Below are 26,005 nucleotides of genomic sequence, written 5' to 3' on the forward strand. Positions count from 1 at the left end.
ACTATTCATTTTTCCTTTTACTTTTGTAAAAGCATCTCTTAGCTAATATGCAGTTGCTTCCTGGACCAAAGGTGCTGTTTTATTTTTGAAAGTAAATCCAGGTAATTAGGCATTTTGCTTGTAGTATAAGTTTATGAGATCTGACAGTTAAGTTCGCAAACTTGTAACGATGTGGTTAACCGTTTTTGGTATCAGACGGATTGTTCATTATGAATTTGTACCAACTGGACAAACAGTTAACCAAGTTGACTATTTGGAAGTGCTCAAAAGGCTGCGTGAAAAAGTTAGACGACCTGAACTTTTCACCAACCATTCATGGCTCTTGCATCACGACAATGCACCAGCTCACACGGCACTGTCTGTGAGGGAGCTTTTAGCCAGGAAACAAATAACTGTATTGGAACACCCTCCCTACTCACCTGATCTGGCCCCCAGTGACTTCCTTCTTTACCCGGAGATGAAGGAAATATTGAAAGGAAGACATTTTGATGACATTCAGGACATCAAGGGTAATATGACAACAGCTCTGATGGCCATTCCAGAAAAAGTGTTCCAAAATTGCTTTGAAGGGTAGACTACCCGGTTTCCCCAAAAATAAGACCTAGCCAGTCAGCTCTAATGCGTCTTTTGGAGCAAAAGTTAATATAAGACCCGGTCTTATTTTAATATAAGACCGGCTCTTATATAAGACCGAGTCTTTAATATAATATTATAATACCCGGTCTTATATTAATTTTTGCTCCAAAAGACGCATTAGAGCTGGTTGTCCAGCTCAGTCTTATTTTCAGGAAAACACGGTAGGACTGGCGTCGGTGCACAGCTTCTCCAGGGGAGTCCTTCGAAGCTGACAGTAGTGATATTCAGCTCTGAGGTATGGAGCACTTTTTCTAGGATGAGTTCGCGAACTTAATCCTGTGTATGTAAACTTAGACACTTTATTACCCTTACCGAAAAGATAGACATACAAAGAGACAGCCTAGAAAATGACCAACATGCCAATTCTTGCAACTATGTCAGAAGTGACAGAGATGCTGCTGCTTTTATTGGAATGCAGTACACAGATTTAGGGTCTCTATGGCAATAAGGGTGTCATAAATGTTACAATTTGCATGTGACCCACTAAGGATCTTGGGCGGTTTCATTTATTTTTGTGGAACAGGCTAGAAATGTGGCAAGAGAAACAATCATTTTCTTTGCAGTAAAACTTTTATTTTTAGATGTCTGCTTACCTGATTAGTTCCCTCTCCCCTCAGGCAGAAAAGGTACATGAGTTGAATGAAGAAATAGGAAAACTTCTTGCTAAAGCTGAGCAGCTGGGAGCCGAAGGAAATGTGGATGAATCCCAGAAGATTCTTATGGAAGTGGAGAAAGTCCGTGCAAAGAAAAAAGAAGCTGAGGTTGGTGAGAAAAATGTCTTAGAGAAAGGGGAGACTTTGTAACTCCCGAGAACTCAACATCTGGCATAAAATGAAGCTGTGCCTTCATTTTTTTTTTTTTAAAGATTTTATTGGGGAAGGGGAACAGTGTGTGCTTCCGGGACTTTTTTCCAAGTCAAGTTGTTGTCCTTTCAATCTTAGTTGTGGAGGGTGCTGTTCAGCTTCAAGTTGTTGTCCTTCCAGTCTTAGTTGTGGAGGGCGCAGCTCAGCTCCAGGTCCAGTTGCCATGTCTAGTTGCAGGGGGCACAGCCCACCATCCCTTGCGGGAGTCGAACCGGCAACCTTGTGGTTGAGAGGACGAGCTCCAACCAACTGAGTCATCCGGGAGCTCAGCAGCTCAGCTCAAGGTGCTGTGTTCAATTTTAGTTGCAGGGGGCGCTGCCCACCATCCCTTGCGGGACTCGAGGAATTGAACTGGCAACCTTGTGGTTGAGAGCCCACTGGCCCATGTGGGAATTGAACCGGCAGCCTTCGGAGTTAGGAGCACAGAGCTCTAACCGCCTGAGCCACTGGGCCGGCCCCTGTGCCTTCATTTTTTTGAATATTGGGAAGGAGTTAAAATAGAGGAGGATATCGATAGGATCACAGTGCAAGCGCGCTTGCCTTTGTCTTCGCTCTGCCCCCGTGGCCCGTGTGACCTCACACCAGTGACTTGCTCTGAGCAGAATCCCATGTGTAGAGTGCAGTCCTGAGTGTGGAGGCCGTGGAGCAGTGTTCGGAGCACATCCCAGCAAAGACCCCAGAGAGACCAGCTTGAATCCCGGTCCCTCTGGCTCCCTAGGGAGCTGCTGGGCTGTGGGGCTTCTTCTACTTGAGTGACAGCCAGAGCTGAATTACAGATAGAGAACAGAACCTGGGTGTTCTTCGCGACGCGGCAGAGAGAGCCTGTGTGGGCAAGAGTAGCATCCAAGTGGTATCGGCTGGCGTGCCAGGCCAGGACACTGGCAGTGTGACCCGGGGTTCGTATTGTGGACGACCGTTTTCTTCCTAGATTATTTGATCTGTTGCATGCCCTCTGGTTCTTGAATTCTCACCACTGGTAGTGAAGATGGTTTGTGGTGGGCGTGGTAGAGCCACAAGCAGACAGGGTGTGTTCTTTTAGTAAGTGCCCACGGAGCTCCAGCTTGGTGCCAGGTACTTTTCTAGATGTAAGCGAGCCGGAAGAGGCCCTTCTCTCCAGGAGATGGCTCTGGAGTGGGGGCGTGGTGGTGAGAGCAAAGGAAGGTGAACAGCTGGGTAAGATTCATTCAGATGAAGTTGGGTCTGAGTTTGAGAGTGACTGTGGGTTGCAGAGGGTCTCCAGGTAGGGTATGGTGATCCTGGAGACCCTTGATCTGAGACCCACAGACAGAGGGGTTCTCAGACTGTGGGGGCAGGAAGGCCAGGCGGGGATGAGCAGGTGGTGTGTAGATGCCCGGGTGCGGGGATGGTGTGGGTATCATGGTACCCCTGGCTCGGCGTGGTGTGCACGCTTTATAACAGGACAACGCCCAAGGTCTGTGGGTGTTCGAGCAGTGCCCACTGAGGCAGTGACAAGTTGGAGACAGAGCAGTAGGCTTCCTGCCATAGTGCCCCAGCTCAGGCTAGAATTGGGGTCAGCAGCATTTGTGGGGAGGTGGTGCTGAGATACTGCTTCGCACCCCTGGCAGACCCGACATTCCCTTCAGTGACATTCGTGGATAATATAATCCATTCTTGAACATGAAAGAGAGAGAAGCACTCCCAATACATATCTGATGTTTGGATGTGATCGCACTAGAAGACAGATGGGGTCTTGAATGTGACACTTGCAGGTGATGTTTATGAATCAGATACCTTGAGTGGCATTGCCATGGTGGTGTGACTTACGGAGGATTCAAAGCCCTGGACACTTACATAGGTCCTGAATAGGCTCCGAACCCTTGTGTACTTCAGTGGGAAATGTGTTTGTCCGTAACACAGAGTCAGGCTCTAGCAGAAAGGCCAGAGGCAGGAGGAGCGCCCCGGGGCCGCTTAGCACACCCTGAGCCCAGCCCTGTGTGCTTCAGAGAGCTGAGCAAACACCAGAAACCCGTGGGTGGCTCGAAGATGTATACACAGGCTAAAGGAATTGTGGGTGTGGGGTTCCCACATGGATGCCTGCAGAGCCAAGACAGGAGCAGGATGGGGCGCATGGGTGCTCACGCCCAGGAGTCCTGGTAGCCTTGCTGCTGTGCCCTGTCCCCGCCCCCAGGAGGCAGCACCACGTCAGACCGCCAGGCGAGACAGGGTGGTGTGGGGGTGGACTCGGCAGTGACCGTCTCAGGTGGTGTGGCCCCTGTGGGGTCCTTCGTGCTCTCAGTAGCAGGCAAGGGTGGTCTTAGAAATAACACAGATCCTGTGTGCCCTTTACCTGGTTTCCCTCCATCTTGGAAAACTAGCACAAAGTAACAGAAAGGGTGTTGACATTGACATGGATACAGTCGAGATGCAGAACATCCATCACCACGGGTCCCTCCTGTTGCCTTTTAGAGCCACACCTGCTTCCTTGCCCCCTGGCAATCACTGGGCTGTCTGTCCTCCATGTTTTCTTCTGCCGTTTCAAGAATGTTAGGTAAATGCAATCACAGTGTGTGTAACCCTTTGGGATCAGCTTTTCATTCAGCAGGATTAGAATTTGTTTTGAAAGATATTGGAGGGTGGCATTCAAAGTGTCAAAATTACAGGAAAGGGTAGCATGATAATCACAAAAATTTGTGTACCTACCATATTTACAGTTTTTGCTTAAGGTTTTTCTTGTAATAAAAGGTACAGCACATATAACGGAAATTCAAGTTCCCAGGGTTTGCCATCTCTAGTCCCAATTCTCCCTCCCTGAGGCAGGCGTTAGTGTGCATTCAGCGTAATCTTCAAGTCTGTCCTGGTACATTATGACCCTGCATCTGGGGCTGGTGCTTTGCGTGTAGAAAGTCCTGTCGGAACGCTCCCACGCTGTCCGTGGCTTCCTCCCACACGTAGCTCGCTCAGCATTGCTGTGAGGTCTCCATGGCGCTGCCTACAGACGCTTCAGTTCGCGTACTGCTACGGGATTCATTTTATGAACGTGTGACTGTCCATTGGCAGTTTCGTAGGTTATTGGGGGTTCCTCACCTTCACAGACAATGAGTGTCCTTGCACCTGTGCGCTGGTGCACGTGAGCGTGTTCTAGGACATAACACCTGGAAGGAGAGTTTCCGGTAAAGGCACGTTCGCGTCCCTTTCACAGGTAGGGCGCGACAGGGCACTCCGCATTAGTTGTACCAACGCAGGCTCCTGTATCTTGCCAGTTAAGTGAGAATGACATACCTTATTTTAATTTGCATTTCCTGGGGAATGTTGTGAATGTGAATTAATGGAATATTACTTATATTCATGTCTCCCTTTAAATGCGGATCGATGACCATCCTGAACGTGTGGAGCACAGCGCTCCAACCACCTGAGCCACCAGGCCCGCCCCGGAATGCATTTCTGAAACCTGGATTTGGAAGGAGCCTTTTAACTTGAGCACCAGCAGCAGTTACCATGTCCTGCTTTCCTCTTTTGTATCGTGTATTTTGAGGCTGAGCGCGTTACTTCTTGTGATTGGACTCAGACTGTAGTGACTGCGGAATGGAGTGTGTTTTGTTCCGTTTTGTTGTGCACACTTTCTTCTTTGAAGAGGGGGTCTGATGGACTCATCTTTGCTCTTCCAAATTTTATCTTTTGGGGCTGCATTGGGATACAGTTTCCTAGACACACATTCTGTGGATGGCTCTTGTGTTTCTTACTTAATTCATTTGGTTTGATGTTGGTTTCTTGAAGTCCCCTGTTGGAGATTCTCCTTTCTTGTCTCCCTGGTCTCAGTGGGGCTCCCCAGCATACGTGTCAGAGACCTGCCTTCCCTGCTGGCCTCTGAAAACAGGCAGCGTCCTACTTTATATAGTGTTTTGAATGCTCCTTGTTGCTTTGAAATCACGACTGTTAGTTCACTTCTTAAGTAAAAGATGAAATGGAATTGGTTACATATATCTGAAGCTTTGTAAATGACCCAGTTTTTATTTATTTATAAGTCATATCTATAGTCCCTTCAAATATTTCCTCCTGGTGGGTTGCATATTTGGTGGCAGTTCTGTGTCCCTCACTTTCATCACTATTCCCTTTCTCCAGGAAGAATACAGAAATTCCATGCCTGCGTCCAGTTTTCAGCAGCAGAAGTTGCGTGTCTGTGAAGTCTGCTCAGCCTACCTTGGTCTCCACGACAACGACCGCCGTCTCGCAGACCATTTCGGGGGCAAGTTGCACTTGGGGTTCATTCAGATCCGTGAGAAGCTTGATCAGTTGAGGGTACGTTCATGGATTGTTTTTTCTGGAGAAACATGAGAAGTCCCGTGATCGTCCTCACGTTTCTTTCCTTCTGGAAAACCATGTGCTCTCATCCTCTTGAGTTTTATAGTGAAATCCTCAGTTTCATCACTTTGTTCACACAAAAGACCTGAGGGGCCTTGGGTATTTACTTAGTCTGCACCCCCTTATTGATGAAGATAATGGCAGGGTCCAGTACAGCTTCTAGGCGGCTCGTGCACGTCTCCGAAGTCACTTCTGTTTGGAGACTGGAGAGAACAAGCAGTGTCTCGTTTCCTCCTTGGACGGAGGCGGATGCACGGAGAATGCTTCGGCCTGATGGGCGAGCACACATTCTGGCCCTGGCCCTGAGCCGCCTCAGGACAAGATGGAGGTTTTCTGACAGCCCTGCTCCACAGCTGCCCCTGTGTCCCTTCCTTCCTCAAGGCCCCTCCTTTTCCTGGGTTAGGCGCTAGAACATTTGACGTCTTGGGTATGGAACGCTAAGAGGGAAGGTGAACATGTTTCAGATGCTTAGGATTGTCGTTCTCCAAACTGACAGTCTTCCCTGCCCTGTGCTGTGAGGGTTGGACGCTGGGAAATGTGCGGGCCTTCCCTCCGGACACCTGAAACCTGGCAGGAGGGCAGGCACGTGGCCCCTGGCTGTATGTAGGGCACCGTGATAACCAAGGCTGAGGCTCCTGTGTGCCCCCAGGAAGGAGCGGCAGGTGGCAGGGCTCAGCACCCTCGCGAGGAGGGGTCCCCGCGGGTGACGTGTGGTGTCGGCACTGGGAGAGCAAGCTGGGGTGGCAGTGAGGCTGTTTTCAGCTGTTTGTCTTGACACATTGTGCTCCTTTGCTCCCAATAGAATTTTGAAAACTGATGTACTTTGTCATACATTTTTAAGTGGCATTTTTTCTTTATGGGGAGCAAAGATGTAAAAATACTTTCCACGTGGCCAATAGAACATCAATAATTTGGTGTCCACTACCATCCCCATTAAAAAATCTCCTTAGCAGTGGAATGTCTCATTCCCATTTCTCCCTTAAGTCTATTTCCATTCCATATCACGCCATGGTTTTGCCCTGATATTTTTTATACCTGAAAGCCTTTTGTTTCTTTTAACATGTATTATCTGTGCATCAGAAATGTGAATATATTGAAAGAAATGTCCCTAAAACCTTGAGAACTTAATTACTAACTTGATCTAGAAAGTGTGTTTTATTTTTGCAGTTATAAGCAGTTATATATTTGACCAACACAGATGTAGTACAGATTTTGATAAATAGCTGTTAAACTAACAACAGAAAACGTATTTGGGAGCACACCTCTTAGTGATAAAGAGGGGAGCCTTCCTCAGAGACAGCTTCGCTCACAGTGGTTGCAGCGGTGTTCACACCTCATGGCAGCACCAGAGTAAACGCAGGTGGGGGAGGGTAGTGTTTTGGGGAGTCGGAAGGGTTTGGAAAGGAAATGATGGTAGACCCCAGGTCTGTTCTCAGCCAGATCCTCCGTAGGAAGAGTGCGTGGAAGCGGGGGTGCTGAGGCTTCCATCATTAACTAACCCATGCACTGCGTGAGCCTGCGCTGGGCGCGGGCAGAGCAGAGGGGCAGGTGTAGAGCTGATGGAGCCAGACAGGAAGGCGCGGACCTAGAGCTGCTCCGGGGAGGGGAGCCAGCCTCTCCGAGCCCTCGCTGTGCCTTCTCTTCCTGGGGGCCTGGCTCCAGCGCACTCCGAGACTTCGATCATCCTTCCTGGGCCTGAGAAGACCGTGTCTCACGGGCTCCGACTTCCTTCCCCTCAGGGCTTCATTTCTCGGCAGAGAGATGGGGACATTGACAGGCTTGCCGTTGATGTTGGGGGTGGGATGTGCAGATTGGACCGAGTGCTTTGGGCTAAGCTCTGTTACTGTGCCAGTGGTGCAATTTCTCGCGGCCTTCTCCTGCCTGTTGTGTTTTCTTTTATTGTAGAGGGTTCATGGCCCACCTCCCCTGGCCTGCTGTCGCCAGGAGGCCAGGCCTAAAGCCAGTGCAGCCCTCTGCACCCAGAGACGGGCCGCTCCTTGGCAGCAGGCGCTTGGTTCCCAGCAGCAGGATGTATTTAGTCAGACACATGTGCTCTCTTTTACCGTGAAGTTTGTGACGTCTCCTTTGGATAAAAAACCTTCTGGATTGGTTTGAAGCAACATGATAAACTTCCCGTGACTTAGACGTATAGCACCTCTTAAGATATGCAGTTTGTCACTGAATTTATAAAATGTAATGATAAAGCATTTTTTTCATGTGTTTTCCATTTTACGTTGTTTTAAGACTTATTTTTACATGATCATGTTCCTGTTTCTTAAGTTTCTCTTAGATTTTTAAATCACCCATGCTGAGGTCATCTAAACGTGTTTTGTTAAGCATTTACACTCTAGTTTGTGTAAGTTGCTCTTTTCTCATTTTCCAATTTTTCATTTATTTAGAAAACTGTGGCTGAAAAGCAGGAGAAGAGAAACCTGGATCGCTTGAGGAGGAGAGAGGAGAGGGAGCGAGAGGAGTGGCTGAGCAGGAGGTGAGCCCGGCAGCACACGCCCCGAGGGAACCCCGGCTCCTTGCATTGCAGGGTTGTTTACAACAGTTGAGGTCTGCTAAGCACCTAAGTGCCCATTAAAAAAAATAAGCGCTCTTGCAGCTGGTTCAGTGGAGCAAGGTCTTGGCTGGCCCAGGATGACCTGTGTGTGTGCTCAGCCGTGCTCGAGCAGCGGTGGTGACCTAATGCTTACCTGGAAAGGTGTAGATCCCCCAAGGGCTGAAGAGTAGAAGACGGGGAGCAACCTGCTGCGCCCTGGCTCTGGGGGTTAGCACTCAGCAAACCGGATAGGCAGGAGTGTGCTTTGTCACACTGCTGTGCCCTACTGTGGGGAAAATCCACTGGGGAAGGGCCTTGGGGCCCCTCAGCGGTGACTTGTGATACGGTGCCAGTGGACGAGAGGCAGGACCCGTGGCCCTGTTGTGAGTAAGTACAGGTGGCTGGGGTGGAAGCAGCGAGAACAGTGAGGAGCCAGCTGGGAAAGTACAGGGGGAGGAGGGGGCAGTGTGAATCGGTGTGTTCTGGGGGTAGAGCTGAGGGGAGGTGCCGGTGGCGCTGGTGAGGCGTGCAAAGGGGAAGGGAGCTGCCGGCCTCACGGTTTCTGGCCCAGACTGGCTGCTCGCACAGCTAGGGAGGGCGAGGAGCGGTGTATTGGGGTGAGGAGGCCATGGGGAATAGAATTTGGCTCTGGCCGTACTCGGTTTGAGGTGACTAAGGGGCATCCCAGTGGAGTCTGGGTGAGTCAGGTTGGGGTTCAGGGAAGAGGCTTGAGCCAGGAGTGACTGCGCTGCCATCATGGGCACAGCTCGTTGTCCTCGAACGGCCCAGAAACGGCTTTTCTGAAGGAAGTCCTTAGTGTATAATTCAGAAAGGACAAATATTTCTTGTCTTTTCATTATTTAGTCATCTAACAGGTTCTGTTGTAGAGAGACTCCAATAGTACACGAATACATGAAGCAAAACGTGCAAGTCCCTTTTTACACAGAGGTGACCAGTATTGTGGTGGGGCCTGAGGGACCCGCCCCTCGTCTCTGAGATCGCCCCCTGGCAGGTGTGCCCTTACCACGATGCGTCGTCATGCTCGCTTCAGCAGCACGTGTACTAACACGGAATGATACAGAAGCAGCAACACGGCCCCTGTGGTACAATGTTGTGTCATAACTGAATGTTCTCCCCCCACCGGCATCCTTGTCATTCATCCCCCACCCCCTGCCTCTGGCAACCACCAGTTTGTTCTCTGTGAGGCTGCGGTTTTTCTAGATTCCACATACAAGTTATTTGTCTTTTTCTGTCTGACTTAATTCACTTAGCATCATTCCCTTAAGGTCCACCCATGTTGTTGCAAATGGCAGGATTTCCTTCCTTTTTTATGTCTGAATAACACTCCCTTGTGTATATGGATTACATTTTCTTGATCCATTCACCCATTGGTAGACACTTAGGATGTTTCTGTGTCTTGGCTGTTGTAAATAATGCTGCAGGGCACATGGCTTACAGATACCTTTTTGAGAGTCGTTTTACTACTTCCGAGAAATACCGCAGCCCCCCCGTATCTGAGGGGTATGCTCCACGTGGATACCTGACTGGATAGGACGGAGCCTGCATGTGCAGTTTTCCCTGTGTGTACCTAACACTTGCTGGCGTCCCTGAGCCTGTGCTTTGGGGCCATTACTGAGTAAAATGAGGGCGACTTGAACACGACGCTCAATCTGAGAACCGGGAGGGGTATGAAGTGACTACCAGGCAGATAAGGGGTCCGGGGCAGATACGCTGGACAGAGGGGTGCTTCGTGCAACGGGGTGGGACGCCGCAAGGGCGCCACTCAGAACGGGGTGCTGGGTAAAACTTAGGGATTATTTACTCCTGAAATTTTCTATTTAATATTTTCAGACCGAGCGTGACCTTGGGTAACTGAAACCATGGAAAAGATTATTTCACCTAGCAGTGGAATTGCTGGATCATTGGTGGTTCTATTTTTAATTTTTTGAGGGACCTCCATACTGTTTTCCATAGTGGCTGCACCAGTTTACATTCCCACCAATAGTACGACGGTTCCCTTTTCTCCATATTCCATATCCACTCCAACACTGGTCTTTTTGATGATTGCCAATCTAACAGGTGTGATACCTCACTGTGGTTTTGATTTGCATTTCCCTGGTGCTCAGTGATGTGGAGCACCGTTTTATGTTGGCCATCTGTATGTCTTCTTTGGAAAAATGTCTGTTCAGATCACTTTTTTTTTTTTTTTTTTTAATAGGACTTTATTGGGGAACAGTGTGTACTTCCAGGACTTTTTTTTTTTTCCAAGTCAAGTTGTTGTCCTTTTCAATCTTAGTTGTGGAGGGTTTTGTTCAGCTTCAAGTTGTTGTCCTTTCCAGTCTTAGCTGTGGAGGGCGCAGCTCAGCTCCAGGTCCAGTTGCCATTGCTAGTTGCAGGGGGCGCTGCCCACCATTCCTTGCGGGACTCGAGGAATTGAACTGGCAAGCTTGTGATTGAGAGCCCAGTGGCCCATGTGGGAATCGAACCGGCAGCCTTTGGTGTTAGGAGCACAGAGCTTCAACCACCTGAGCCACTGGGCCGGCCCCCAGATCACTTTTTAATTGGATTTTTTTCTGTTGAGTTGTAGGACTTCTTTATATATTTTGGATATTAATCTGTTATCAGATACGTGGTTTGCAAATGTTTTCTTGTATTCGTTAGGCTGCCCTTTTCATTGTGTTGATGGTTTCCTTTGCTGTAGAAGCTTTTTTCATTTGATGTGTCCCCCTTGTTTATTTTTGTTTTTGTTGCCTATCCTTTTTAATTTTTGATGACTAATTTTTCATAAAACGTTTTGAATGAGGACTCTGGAGATCATCATTGTACATATGTGTTTAAGTGTTTCCTAAAATTCCTTAGAGTTTCTGGGACAAAAGAATTCATAGATATTGGTAGAAATTGCTTTCCAAGAGGCTTTATCAACTCACCCTCTAACCACATGGTGTGTGAGCGTCTTTTTGTCACTTCCTCCTCAGCACATGTTGATGGCAGCCTTGTGAATTTCTGCTGTAGAACACTGTAAAACGAGACCTTGTTGTAATTGCATTGCTTGGATTGCTGATTGTCTACTGTTTCCCAGGGAGCTCATTTGACCTTCACTTGGCAGTGAGCCTGTGCTTGGGACTTGAGGCTGTGGTTTCCCTTTGGTGTCTTGGTGACTTTCAGTTCTGCGCAGCCCTGTGTCTGTTAGGTGACGGCTGCATAGCTGTGCTAATGTCCACTCTTGGCAGAGCCAGTTGTTGAACTCGGGGTGCAGTTCTGTCCTTTGGCCAAACCGTGGGAGCTGGGTTTGGGGTCGGTCCCATGCCATCAGCATTGGCCCTTGCTGCTGCAGGCCTGAGCACCAGAGAGCAGCCAGAAGACGGCAGGTTTCTGTGGGAGGTCGGCCCTCCTCGCCTCATGGACTCGAGGTTCCTCCCCTCAGATGGGAGGGGTGGGGCTGTTTGGGGGAAATGGTTCACTTTTTTTTCCCCCATTTTAGGTCTGGATCAAGAACCAGAGATCGCAGGAGGTAGGTTTCCAGATCCATTCAAGTGTTCTCAGTAGATGTTCTTTTACACGTGCGTTTTGCTTACTACTTAACCTTGATAACTTCACAATTATTGGTGGCCAGGAGTTTCCTGGCAAGGTGTTTTTTCAGGAAGCATTGGTGGGAAGGGTCTGGCCATAATTATTTGGACCAAAGATTAATTGATGGGACGCCTGTGAACCCAAGTTGTAAATTTGTGGGAGGAAAGGGGGAGATACAAGTAAAGCACCGAGTGTCCTGAAGGGAGGGATGTTGGGGAGAGGCCACCATGGCCTTCAGAGTCTCTGGTTGGTGTCCATTGCAGGTCACGTTCCCGGGACCGGCGTCGGCGGCGGTCAAGATCTACCTCCAGAGAAAGACGAAAATCATCCAGGTCCCGCTCCCAAGACAGACACCGGCGCCACCGCAGTCGTTCCCGGAGCCACAGCCGGGGCCACCGCTGGGCTTCCAGGGACCAGAGTGCGAAATACAAGTAACTACTCTGACTCCTTCAGTAGCTGCAACCAGGAGTGAGCCCCTTCTCTTTGTGTTCCCAGGGTCTGCTGGGTCTGTCGGGCCCGCTGGCCTGCCTGTTGCTCAGGAGCCTAGCTGGGCATCTGGGACTGTGTGTCGGGGCCGTGAGGAGTTATAATGGGGCCGGGGGCGCTGGGAGCCCCAGGCTGAGTGACAGCAGCAGGTGGCTGCAGGGACGGGCGGTGGAGAGGCCGTGGAGGCGGGCACGCGTGGGCACAGCCCCACCAGGTGGCCTGCTGCGTGCAGCGGCTGCACACGCGCTTCACTTCGGTACACAGAACCCCTGAGCCTCGGGCCCTGACCAGGCCCTGCTTACGTCTGTTGTGGTTTTTGTAAGGAAGAAAACACCACCCTTAACTAGTGAGGTAGCACTTTGGTGGGCTCAGTTTGAGTCTTTTTCTCATGGTTTTTACATGACGGGTCACATGCCAGGTGTGGACTTTTGTTGTATTTTCCTTTGCTCCATTCACATTCCAGCTGTTACTCGAAATCTTTGCAAATGTCACTTTTTAGTAGCTGTGGCTTGGGCCCAAGACTGCAGGCCTGGCAGCCCCTGGCCTGGCAGGGGGCCTCCCCAGGTATGGGGGGGTCTTGGACTTCCTTGTCCAGGGTCCAAGTTTTTGGCACCTGAGGAGCCAGTCAGAAGGGGGACAACAGCTTCTGCTGAGCCTCTGGTTCCCATTTCTCAGGTTCTCCAGAGAGCGGGCGTCGAGGGAGGAGTCCTGGGAGCGCGGGCGGAGTGAGCGGAGCGAGCGGGGGGCCGCCGACTGGAGGCTCGAGAGCTCCAACGGGAAGACGGCTTTGCGGAGGTCGGAGGAGAAGGAGGCTGGCGAGATCTGAAGCCGGGCCCGGGCCCTGTAAATACTCAGACAGACGTGCGACACGGCCTGAAGTTACCCTTTATATTTGCTGAATACAACTCATCTTTTGTAGTTTAAAATTTCTATTGTTGCGGAGCTAGCTGTGAGTTTTAGAGATGTACAGAGTCGCTCCTGTGTTCTGGGGTTATGTTGAGTAGGAATAAATAAATCTGACAGATTGGGGCCGCTGCCTGTGGGGTCTGCTGTCCTGTGTGCTCTAGAGCCTTCCACAGGTGGTGATTTGAGACACATCGGGCACCATCTCAGTGAGCTCTGCTCACCTCCACAAATTGCGGCTTCCTGTTGGACTCCCCTTGGACTTGGGGTGTCCGACATCCCCCCACCACTTCCCAGATGACTGGAGCCAGGTGTGCTGGGCGGTGTGCCGCGTGGCTGCATGTGTCCTTTCCTGCGTGTCCGAGCTACCTGGCTCTGCCCTCAGTGCCGGTTTCCCTGGAGAGGAGGGAGTTGCCCCATCTGGGAAGGGCCGCTGTCTGGATAGCTTGCTGTTAGTACGGCCTCCACTTGGCACAAGCTCGGGCCTGCACCGCAGTTCCCGTTTTAGGGGTTACTTGGGGGCAAAGAGAGACCCTTAGACAACATCCACATGAGAGCCACGAGGTCCTCAGGAGAAGAATCAGGTTGTGGTGTGGATTGTGGGGTCTCCTAACCCTTCATAGAGGCCTCAGGCTGTCCTGGGGCAGGGCCCTTGGAGCCAGGGCAAGCAGGGCTTCTGGGGCGCCCTCCTGACTCATGCTGAGGGTCTCTAGCCAGGCCCAGGGCTGCCGTCTGGGGAAGAAATGCTGGAATAGCTGGCCCTGTGGCCTGAATGGGCGCTCAAGATCCAGAGCGGGGCCCATCCTGGGGGAGCACCCACCCTGAGGTTCACTGGTAAGCCTTGGGCCCTCGCTGCAGCGTGTGGACATGTGGGTTCCCTCCCGAGGCTAATGGAGCTGCTCAGTAGCTGGTGTACTTGGCTCGGTCTGGGAGCGGGTTCGGGGGGCATCCGGGAGGAGGTGGTGCCCTGGTATGACTCAGCCAGTGAGGGAGGGGACATGCCCTCACGGGGTGGCCACCATGGGGTTTGGGATCTGTGGAGACTGGGTCACTTGAGGGGCTCTTGGACTTGATCATGTGTCCGAAACACCTGGAGGATTTGTTAAAACAGGTTGCTCGCCCCCTTAGACTTTCTGTTGGCCTAGGGAGGGGCCTGAGAACGTATACTTCTTTTTTGGTTGAGGTAAACTTACTTAACATAAAATTCAACATTTTAATCACTTTAAAGTGTACAGTTTAGTAGTTTTTAGCATATTCACCATGTTGTGCCATCCAATGACCGCTGTGTAGTCTTAGCACGTTTTCCTCACCCCGGAAGGAAAGCCGGTACCCGTTAGCAGTCGCCTCCCCTCCCCCAGCCCAGGACAACCATTAATGTTTCTGTCTCTGGATTTGCCTCTTGCGGACATTTCGTACAGTGGAAGCACACAGTAAGTGTGACAAGCTGCTGTGTCACACCGAGCCAGTGTTTCCGGGGTTCGCCCTTGCTGGAGCCTCGGCAGCGCGGAGAATAAGTTTCCCTGGGCTGCCGTCCGCAGGACCCTGAGCCGGAACGGGGACAGACGCCTTGTCTGTGATGAGGGCGCAGCAGAGGGGCCCGGCAGCTGGGACACCAGCTTCAAACCTGAGTGCCATCGCTGGGACGTGGACGGAGATGCCCTCTAGGCACGTGCAGAAGATATTCCTGGTTCTGCGTAGACGTTGCGTTGGGTCCTCGGTTGCTGGCATAACACGCCTTTTATGTCCACGGTGCAGTCCCCACACCAGCCCCCCACACATAACCTTTCCTCTGTGTCACTCACATCCCCACAGGCACTTAACCATGGCGCAGGGTCGCAGGTGACAATGCTGATGGCTGCTCGTGGACGGCACGAGGGCTGACCATCCCTCAGGAGTACCAGCCGGAGGTGGCCCCTCCTCCCCAGGGCCACCCAGGAGCCCCTAGGGAAGGCCGAGTGCCCACAGCTCTCGGGTGCTTTCCTGTCCCTTGCGCCTGCCTTCCCCTCTTTACTTTTTGGGGCTCCTGCATCTGCCAGCTCCCTCCTGCCTTTGCCCTTGGCCTGTGTCACCCTGCCTGCATGACTTCGCCACTGGGCGCTGGGGGCAACCCTCTGAAGGATGTTGTGTAAAGGGCACTCATGCCAGGCTGTCCTCACCATCTGGGAGGAGCGGTGGCAGGGGCCAGCGAAGGGGGCTCCTCCCACTGGGACTGGGGCCACCTTTTAGTTTTGAGATGTAATTGACAAATAACATACTAGTTTCAGGTATGCAACATAATGGCTCGACATGTGTACGTGGAGAAATGATCGCAAAAAGTCCAGTTAGCATCCATCATCAGTCACACAGGTTTTTCTTGTGATGAGAACTTTGAAGCCCTGCTCAGCAACTTTGAAATGCAGAATACAGTATTACTGTATATGTATTATAATATACTGTGTGTATATATATGTATATAGTACAATGTAATACAACTATGATACTGTACATATAATTATATAGCAATGCAGTATTATATTTCCCCAGGCCTTCTGGGAAGTCCCGCCTTTGGACCCTCCTCCCCGCCCCCAGTCCAAGGTCCAGCGTGCCTGGGACTGAAGGCCCATCGGCCCCCAGCCAGGCCGAGCCTCTCGCCCTACGGAAGAAGGCACAAAACACGTACAATTCAGAGGATAAGAAGCAAGGCTTCCCTGTCCTCTCTGGGTCAGGGATGAACATTGTCAGGTCCTGGGAAGCCCCCCACTCTCCCCTATCACAACCCCCCTGTTCTCCCAAAGGGCATCACACTCCTGACCTGTGAAAACCACCACAAACAACTGCTTAAAACAACACATTTATTAGGATCAGGAGTCTGGCCTCAGCGGGGTTCTCAGGCTGCAGTTAGGATGTCTCCTGGGGCCTTCCAGGCTCACGAAGTGTTATGGGCAGCTTGCAGCTACCTTCCCATTGTCAGCAAGAGGCCACCCTAGGGCAGCCGACAACATGGCAGCATGCACGTTCAAAGCTAGCAAGGGAGAGGGTCTAGCAAGAAACGCATTACGTCAATCACGGAAGTCATACATCCCATCCCCTTACCCAATTCTGTGGGTTAAAAGCAAATCGTAGCGCCCACTAGCGTGGCCATAATGTAAAACGACAGGGAGAGGGAGAGAGAGATGGGGGTGGGAGAGAAACTAAACGCTGGCAAGGATGTGGAGAAACAAACCCTCAGACCCTGCTGGTGAGAATATGAGAGCAGCCGCTGTGGCTGACAGTTCGGGAGTTCCTCAAAAGGTTAAACATAAAATTATCATATAACCCAACAATTCTACTCCTACGTATACTCCCAAGACAAACTCAAATACTTGTACACACAAGTTGATAGTAGCACCATTCACAATAGCCAGAAGGAAACATCTAAATATCCATCAACAGATGGAAGAAGAAACGAAAAATGCCCTATTCGTGCAATGGAATATTCGGCCATAAAAAGGACTGAAATTCTGATACGTGCTGCAACATGGATGAGCCTTAAGAATGTTCAGTAAAGAAGCCAGACACCAAGGACCACACATTGTATGATTCCATTTATATGAAATATTCCGAATCTAAATCCACAAAGACTCAAAATAGATGAGTGATTTTCTGGGGCTCGGGTAGAGAGGAATGGGGAGTGAGTGGTAGCTACATACAGGGTTTCCTTGTGGGGTGATGGAAAAGTTCTGGAACTAGATAGTGATGATGGTTGTACAACACTGTGAATGTACTAAGTGCCACTGAAGTGTAGACTTCAGTTAAAATGGTAACATCTGTGTTACGTGTTTAACCATATTGAAAGCAAAACCCACAGCCAAAGGGGGGCAACTGCACAAGGGTATGAATACCAGGAGGGGGGATCACGGGGTCCACTTTAGAATCTGTCCTTGTTACCAGCAACACTTTTTGTGACTGTGTATACCTATTATCTTAAAGTCAGCGTGTCTGATCTTTATCCCTTATTTGGGTCAATTAAGTCCCTTATAATCCACGTAGTCAATTTACTTGGTTTTGTTGATACCATTTGGAGTTTTCCGTTTGTCACACCCATTCCCATTCTCATTCTTTTTCTCTCCATTTTTTTTCCCCTTTTGGGGCCGGTGGGTGTTGTAGAATATTTTACCATTCTACTTTTCCCTCTCTGTCAGTTTGGAAGTCATTCATTCTATTTCTATTCTGTGGAACCTGCATGTTTAGTATATTGTGGTGGGCTGAATAACGCCCGCCAGAGATATCTAGGTCCTAATCCCCGAAACCTGTGGAATACTTCCTTTTATGGCAGAAGGATTTTGAAGGTGTGATTAAGGGTTTTGAGATGGGGAGATTATGCTGGATTACCCAGATGGATTACCCAGACAACGTTATCCAATGTTATCACAAGGGTCCTTATTAAAGAGAGGCGGGGCGGGGGTGGCCGGTTAGCTCAGTTGGTTAGAGCGTGGTGTTAACACCAAGGTTGTCTGTTCGATCCCCGCCTGGGCCACTGTGAGCTGTGCCCTCCTTAAAAAAGAGGCAGAGAGAGATTTGACCACAGAAGAGGGCAGAATGCTGCTACTGGTTTTAAAGAGGAAGGGGCGAAGAACCAAGGAAAGTACTTCTAGAGGCTGGAAAAGCAAGGAAATGCATTCTCCCCTGATCCTGCTGATGTGTTGATTTCAGCATGATGAAACTGATTTTGGACTTACTATCCTTCAGAACTGTAAGAGAATAGACGCGTGTTAAGTCACTAAGTTTGTGTTACATCAGCCATAGGAAACTAATACCCAAATCTAAAGTTAATGAAAACATCTGTTTGCCTCCCAGATGGTCCCAGGACTTCGGAGCACTTCACTGCCACTGAGTGAGTCCCGTCCGACTTTTATTATTGTCTAGTGTTTTATGTCTGCCTAGGTTTTCTCTCTCTTTTTTTTTATCCCCATAGACAATACTATTTTATTAATACATATAGTCAGTGTTTTGTTCGCCACTTTCTTTGTTATTCATTGCCTCTTACATCTCGGACGTTTGCCCAGGATAACTTTTCTTCTGCCTCAAGTCCATTCTTTACATTCTTTAGTAGAATCAGAATAGGATGAGGCACCTATTTCAATTGGGGCACAAAATTGAAGGAGGTGCAGGGGCTGCAGTTTGGACAATTTATTCTGACCTATTTTTAAAAAAACTTATTTATTTTAAGTGTGTTTTTCCAGGACCCATCAGCTCCAAGTCAAGTAGTTGTTTCAATCTAGTTGTGGAGGGCGCAGCTCACAGTGGCCCATGCGGGGATCGAACCCACAACCTTGTTGTTAAGAGCACCGCGCTCTAACCAACTGAGCCATTCAGCCGCCCTATTCTGACCTATTTTTAAGTTCACTAATTGTGTGACTATGTTTTTGATCTGTTAAGCTTATCCATTGAATTTTAATTTTTCAATGACTCTAGTTTTCATTTCTAAAAGTTTTTCTTCACATGTACTATGTATGTCACGCTTGATACTTTATGGCTCCTGCAGATATTTAAAATCATTTCTAACTTTGTAAACATAGGAAGCATACTTGTGATTGAATCTGACACCTTCAGAGGCTGACACTTCTGTGGGTCTGATCTGCTGACTCCTGTGTCTGCTGGCTTTCATATACGGTGCCTTATTTCCATGTGCTCAGTGAGTTTGCGTTCGTTGCCCTGTGTGCCTTTATCAGGGGAGGATTGATTTGCCTCTGCCAGGTGCCTGGGCTCTATGGGGGAAATCCAGGATCATTTTAAATGAAATCCACAGCCTGAGAGATTTTTGGGGAGATCACTTGGGTGATATGAACTTGGGCTGCAAATCCAGAGTGTCAGTGTGTGATTTCAGTTCATCAGGGAGTTATTTTCCCTTTTCTGCTGAACACCAAGTTGGTTTTGTTTTCTGGGTTTTTTCTGTTTTTGTTTTTTTTCAGTGCTTGGGGAAAATAGGAAATTGTCCAGTGGGTATAGCCTTTTGGGACCCTAACTGTATGGGGAAGGGCCTTATACTGGCCCTTTTAACCCAGGGACCCACGAGGAAGGAAATCCCAGCTCAAGTTTGGGCAAATAGCTAAGGACCCAAGTAGTTTTGGTGCTGTGATCACCTCCCTGAGTTCTCACCTTTACTTGGTGTTTGGCTTGAAAATTCCTTATCTCGTTTGCTCTGTGATGCTTTTAAGAAGATTTGCACCATTTTATCCAGCATTTTTAGTTATCCATAAATGAAACTGGCCTCTCTTCCCAGTTTGGAAATGGCAGCTCTGAGCAGGCAAAGCGTGGAGCAGTGACAGGGCGCAGAGGTCTGAAGGAGGAGCTGGGCATCTCTAGACGAAGGATCCCCCTTCTCCCCAGAAAAGACAAAAAAATGGGCAAGTAATTTCCATGTGTAAGCTGAGCTGACGGTCTCCTTCAGGCCTATAGAAGAGCTTCTGTGGGTTAATGTGACAGTGCCACAGTAGGAATGGGCGACAGACACAAATGGGCCACTCGCACAGAGGAGTACAGATGGAGCTAACCATATTTACCTTCGGAAGAAATCAGTGGAAGCGACCAACCATGGAGCAGTGGAGAGGGTGCAGGCCTCGCCTCCTGCTGGTGAAACCAAAGGAAGGAAGTTTGGGCAGTATCAAAAGGCCATAGCCACGGACATACCATTTACCCCCAAAATTCCATTTCTATAAAAATCCCCCAAGGATATCATTATGTTTGTATGTTTGTGCATAGAACTTTAGTGACAAATCTTCAGAGCAAGGGTTTCTGCAAATTCTTGGTACAAATGAACACACACACAAATAAAAACTCACTGATACCCTTAACCACTTACCTTTTCTGGGATTATATAAAGTATGACAATTGCCTTCTCTGTCCCTTTAGTCCCAGGCCTGTGGAAAACTGCTGCCAACATTTAGCGTATATTGTTTTCAAGTTTTCTTGTGATTATATCCATACAAAAATGGATTTACGCTTTACATGTTGACCTGCAGTATGCTTTGTTATATAAATTGTTGGACAGTTAAGTTTGCGAACTCATCCTAGAAAAAGTGCTACACACCTCATTGCTGAATATCACTACTGTCACCTTCGAAGTACTCCCCTTGGGAATCTATGCACCGATGCCAGTGCCTAGTCTACACTTCAAAGCAATTTTGGAACTCTTTCTGGAATGGCCATCAGAGCTGTCGTATTACCCTTGATGTCTGGAATGTCATCAGAATGTCTTCCTTTCAATATTTCCTTTATCTTCAGGTAAAGAAGGATGTCATTGGGGGCCAGAGCAGGTGAGTAGGGAGGGTGTTCCAATATGGTTGTTTACTGGCTAAAAACTCCCTCACAGACAGTGCCGTGTGAGCTGGTGCATTGTCGTGATGCGAGAGCCATGAACTGTTGGCAAAAAGTTCAGGTCGTTTTAACTTTTTCATGCAGCCTTTTCAGCACTTCCAAGTAGTAAATTTGGTTAACTGTTTGTAGAAATTCATAATGAATAATCCCTCTGATGTCACAAAAAGGTTAGCAACATCGTTGCAACAAGTTCACGAACCTAATTGTCAGACCTCGTACATAAAACGTCTGCATACATGTGTGCCACTATTTTCCGTAGGATAAACTCCCAGAAGCAGGATTACAGGCTTAGAGAATTTGCACTTTTTAGATTTAAAGGATAAAACCAGTAGTATGCTAGAGCCAGCTTAGATTAGCTCATGTTAAATTTTCAAGAATTGTGAGAGCTAATTGTTAAATGCTACCACTATTAAAAGTTATGTTTATTTCCAAATAAATAGGTCATGTTCTAAACAAAGGGAATAAATACTGAAAACTTCCTAATTATGTTACTGCATTTTACTATTATCTATGTTTATGTCTCTTGTATCTGGACAATAGAAATGCAATACAATTATAGCTACTATGCATCTCTTCCTAATTTCCCATTCAGTGATAGCATATTTATACTTGAAATCAACCGTGATCGCAATATTTACACCATGGAAATTGGCAAATACTACAAATCAGCTCCCTTCCCCTTTTTACAAACTGCCAGTCACTAAACATTTGATGGCCCACAACTGTATACAACTGAATTAATCTCCCAAAAGTTTATTATGTACTAAGTTACACTTCCAACAGAAGTGTATTGGATCTTGCCTTTTTATGACGGGTGTCTGGTTGTTAATGAGCATTTTAATTTTCATGGCTTTATGCATTATTGCAAATGTCGGTTGGCCGTTGTTACACTGTGAGTTGTCTTTTCATCCTTAGACTTATTTTTCTATTGGGTTGACTGATTTTTATTCATTATTTTTTATTTTTTAGGGAGGGTGCAGCTCACAGCAGCCATGTGGGGATCAAACTGGCAACCTTGGTATTATTAGCACCTGCTCTAACCAACTGAGCTAACCGGCCACCCCCTGCCCCCCCTTCTTTTTTTTAAGAGGGCACAGCTCACAGCAGCCCAAGGGTTGACTTGATTTTTAAAAGAAAAAGGTAGAGGGGCTGAGAAAAAAGAATTTGGAGGTCTATAATAACCCTTTCTTTGCTGTTTATGGCAATTATTTTTCTCCCAGTTTCTCTTTTAAATTTGCTTTTTTTTTCTCCACGTACCAAGTATTTTTCTCTTTATAGAGAGTCCAGTGTATCTTTTTCCAGTGTCACTTTGAGGATACCATTTCGTAAGAAAAATATCTCCAGATGTGCCTAGAAGGACCTGAAAGCCTAGCTGTACGTTAAACATGACCTTGTTACATGTCTGAGTGGGGCTGTTTCTGCCAGTGTGTGTGTGTGTGTGTGTGTGTGTGTGTCTGTGTCTGTGTATGTGTCACACGTTTGCTCTTGGATCTCCCATATCCTCCAATTGTTCACACAGTTTCCCCATGTGTCAAGTGGGAATTGAAGGAATAATGGAGCCACTGAGATACACAAGAAGGTATAGTAAATGGGGTAGTTACTGCATTTTCTGAAGTCTCCACAGAGATTGATTTTATGAGGAAAATTTTTAAAAAGAAAGCAGCTCTGAGGTCTGTCTCCTTGGAAGTATGAGTGTAGGCAGGGCTCTGGGCTGGCTCCCTGGTCCACTTAGCTCTATGACTGGGTGCTGGGGCAGGACCCACCTCCTTCCACCAGGTCCAGAGTCTGGCAAACTGGGGCTTTCCCTCAGGCTTTCCTGATCCCTAAAATCCCCAATACCCTTCCCTTCTAGAGCCGCGGTGTCTGGTTGTGCGGGTTGGGCTCTGCGCAGGTCTGGTCGAGGCCGGCAGGGGGCGCCGCTCCCTCATTTTCTCAGAGGCTGCGCCCTGCATCCCGCCTTCGGTTTTAGGTGAAGGACCACGTCCCGCGTACCTGCATCTGAGAGGAGTCGACCTAAGCAAGCAGCCCTGGGGAGGGCCCTGGCCTTGCCAGCGGGGGCAAGCCCATGACCCCTACCTGGTACCCCACTCCGGAGGAGCAGAAGCTGCGGGTCTGCGCCTCCAAGTGGCTGCGGTCAAGGGCACGGTGGATCGGAGTTACGATATAGCATTTGGGACCCACTGCTTAACTCGCCTCAGGCCGCCCGGTTTGGGGACCACCAGGATCTCCACTCGGCCGCCCAGGGCGTCCGACGAACGCGGTCCACGGGCGCGCCGGGATCTGGCCCTGGCGGAATGTGCGGCTCAGGCCTCCCCTTCGGTGGGTCAGGACCTCTACCCCCAGGCCCTGTCAGGCCCCGGGGCGCGCCCTCCCAGGGAACACACACATTCCACAGGCTGAGGTTTCTTTCGGGGGCTTTACTCAAACACTGGAACGTCGCGGGAAGGGGCGGCTTGCGGGATCCCGCGACCTCCCATCCTCAGTTTAGTGATAGCTGGAGGCCAGCGCCAAAACCACGTCGCTCAGAAACTTGTCCAGCGAGGCCTGCAGGGTGGGGCTGAAGTCTCCAGGGAAGTGCCGGGCGAGGGTCACCAGCAGGCAGTGGGTCAGCAGCTGCGGAGGAAGGTGGTCGTTTCCGCCCGTGGTCCATCTGCCCCTCCCCCACACCCTTCCCTGGGGGGACTACCCCCTCCGCCGGCGAGCGGGTCCACAGCCGACCCGCGCGCTTACCTTGAAGTTGACGGGGTCCACTCGCAGCTTATGCGCGTGCAGGTCGCTCAGAGCCGACAGGGCTCGGGGCAAGTCGTCCATGTGGTCCACGGCCAGAGTCAGTGCGTCGGCGACCTTCTTGCCGTGGGCTTTGACCTGCGCGGAGCCGGGGCTCAGGTCCAGGTGGAAGAAGTAAGTCTTGGTGGAGGGGAAGGCCAGGAAGGTCCTGCGAAAGGAACCGAGACTGAGGTGCGGTGCCCCAGGGGTGGGGACGTATGTCCGCGGCGGGCGGGAAGGCAGATGAGCCCGGAGAAAGCCGAGGTCTGTCCGCACCTCTCCAGGGCCTCGGTCGCGTAGACACCGACGTTGTTACTCAGTTTCTTCCACAGCGCGCGCACTGCCGCCTTGTCTGCAGCCGACAGCACCATCGTGGAGCCCCGGGCCAGCCGCGCACGCTCAGCGCGCGGTGCTACGCCCGAGGCAGTCGGCCGCGGGTCTCTGCGGCCACCGGGGGGCGCCACGCCACGGAGCCTGGTTCCTTTGGGGTCCGGGAGCGTCCAACCTGGACCTGCGTCTGTCTGCCCTGACCTGGACCTTCCCGATCGCCCTGGACCCCGAACCTGCCAGTTTTGTAGTGGTTACTATATGGAAACTAGTATTTAATACTCGTACATATTATTATTAGGTAATACTGAATTTTAGCATGGATTTTGGCATTGCACATCAGTTTAGTCTAGCTCCCTCCCGAGTCTGTTCTGACACCTCTCTGAGTATTTTCTCATTTATTGGATAAAATAAATATAATTCTTCTTCCCAAGGTTGATGTGAGGATTAAATGGATAAGAAATGTCAAGTGCAGGGCCGGCGGGTGGCTCAGGCGGTTAGAGCTCCTTGCTCCTAACTCCGAAGGCTGCCGGTTCGATTCCCACATGGGCCAGTGGACTCTCAACCACAAGGTTGCCGGTTCAGCTCCTCAAGTCCCGCAAGGGATGGTGGGCTGCGCCCCCTGCAACTAAGACTGAAAGGACAATTTGAAGCTGAATGGCACCCTCCACACTAAGATGGAAAGAACAACAACAACTTGACTTGGAAAAAGAAAAAGTCCAGGAAGTACATACTATTCCCCAATAAAGTCCTGTACCCCTTCCCCAATAAAAAACAACAATGTCAAGTGCCTCGCTCATAGCAGATGTCCCATTCAGGGCAATGAACCTTTATTGAGTGCCTCGGATGTATCCTAATAATAGCGAATACCTAAGTGACACTCATTCCCTGCCGGGCTCCAACCTGCACCTTTGTTGTTGTTATTGTGGTAAAATTTGCCATCTTAGCCATTTTAAAGTGTACAATTCACTGTCTTTAATTACGTTCACAGTGTTATGCAACCATTAGGAGTATCCAGTTCCAGAACTTTTTCATCATGCCAAATAGAAACTCTGTATCTATTAGCAGTCACTCTATAATCCCTCTTCTCCAGCCCCTGGCAACCACCAATCTGTGGATTTGCCTGTTCTGGACATTTCATATAAATAGAATCATGCAATATATGATCTTTTGTGTCTAGCTTCTTTCACTTAGCACATTTTCAGGGTTTAACCATTTTGTATCATGTGTCAATTCTCCAGCGCTTTTTATGGCTGAATAACATTCCATTGTCTGGATGCACCACATTTTCTTTGCCATTCATCAGTTACGGGACATGTGGATTGTTTCCACTTTTAGCCCAGGCCCTCATTTTTCCTAATAATAAAATAAAGATGATTACCTCTTACTGTGCCACCAGCTGTGCTAAAAGCATCACTAACGAAGGCAGGGGACTTGCTATGTCATTTTCCAAAGACCCCTGGGGCCCAGGGAAGAAAGGACACTGCTCTCAGTTGGAGTCTTGGGGCTGGACTGCAGCCAGAACTGGACACCAGGAGCCCTCACTCTGAAGCCGCCTACTCTGTGGGGAAGAAGCTCATTGGAGTGCAGGCTTCCTGGTCCTGGTTCTGTTCTCGCTGTGGCACTGGAGGCATCAGTGGACCTCAGAGGTGCCAGCCTGTGGGCGGTGCAGTGGATGCCAAGCTGCGCCCCAGAATGGGCCTCCAGAACTGCGATGGCCTCAGGATGTCAGTGTCTGCAGGGTGAACATCCTGAGGTGGCATCAGGTGAAAGGGGTGCCAGGAAGTTGTCTGGCATCTGCAATGGTGCTGCTCAACCGAATTTCATCGCGTGTGTATTTGGGAGGCACTTGATGGAGAAGGGAGCATTCAATGTGACTCTGAAGGAGTGGGACACTGTCACCATCCAACTCTAAGAGGAGCCCTGGAAGAGCTCAGAGGCCTGCTAACTCTCAGAGCAAGTGTGTGCCCGGTGAAATGGAAAGACAGACGGCACATGAATGCATTATTTGAGCAAATTAGTGTTGACTAGCAAAGGCTGGGAAATGAAATGGAGGCGGTGTTGGAATGTATGCAGCAAGGCCTCCACGGTGAGAGCAGAGCTGCCCAGCGAACCCCAGGCAGTGGCAGCAGGACTGGCTCCACTCCCTTTGTACCCATGTATGTCCTTCCCTCTCTTCGCTGACTGCGGAGAGGTCCTCGGTGCGAGGCACGCAGAGCCACCCCCACCCCGGCAAGTTCGCGGACACAGAGAA

General features: G+C 49.5%; 2 protein-coding genes across 4 annotated transcripts in view; one reads left to right on the top strand and one right to left on the bottom strand.

Moving 5' to 3' along the window:
* LUC7L (LUC7 like) overlaps positions 1-13,449 on the top strand; it is a 28,717-nt gene extending 15,268 nt beyond the window's left edge. For 2 of the 3 annotated variants that reach the window (XM_019756224.2, XM_019756222.2), the window contains 6 exons: positions 1,254-1,397; positions 5,580-5,756; positions 8,219-8,307; positions 11,846-11,875; positions 12,198-12,365; positions 13,096-13,449. In XM_019756224.2, the coding sequence (XP_019611783.1) occupies positions 1,254-1,397; positions 5,580-5,756; positions 8,219-8,307; positions 11,846-11,875; positions 12,198-12,365; positions 13,096-13,246 (759 nt within the window). In that variant the 3' untranslated portion in view covers positions 13,247-13,449. Of the gene's footprint in view, positions 1-1,253; positions 1,398-5,579; positions 5,757-8,218; positions 8,308-11,845; positions 11,876-12,197; positions 12,403-13,095 lie in introns of all 3 variants that reach the window. The other variant, XM_019756223.2, reaches the window with a different exon arrangement.
* Positions 13,450-23,055: 9,606 nt separating this feature from the next.
* Positions 23,056-23,828, bottom strand: HBQ1 (hemoglobin subunit theta 1). Its single transcript, XM_019756188.2, has 3 exons — positions 23,701-23,828; positions 23,389-23,593; positions 23,056-23,271 (listed from the first exon to the last, which is right to left on the bottom strand). Exons 1-3 carry the CDS (start codon positions 23,793-23,795, stop codon positions 23,143-23,145), a joined length of 429 nt encoding a protein of 142 aa, XP_019611747.1. The 5' UTR covers positions 23,796-23,828; the 3' UTR covers positions 23,056-23,142.
* Positions 23,829-26,005: the final 2,177 nt, after the last annotated feature.

This window comes from Rhinolophus sinicus, linkage group LG18, assembly GCF_036562045.2.
Source record: "Rhinolophus sinicus isolate RSC01 linkage group LG18, ASM3656204v1, whole genome shotgun sequence".
Classification (NCBI taxonomy): domain Eukaryota; kingdom Metazoa; phylum Chordata; class Mammalia; order Chiroptera; family Rhinolophidae; genus Rhinolophus; species Rhinolophus sinicus.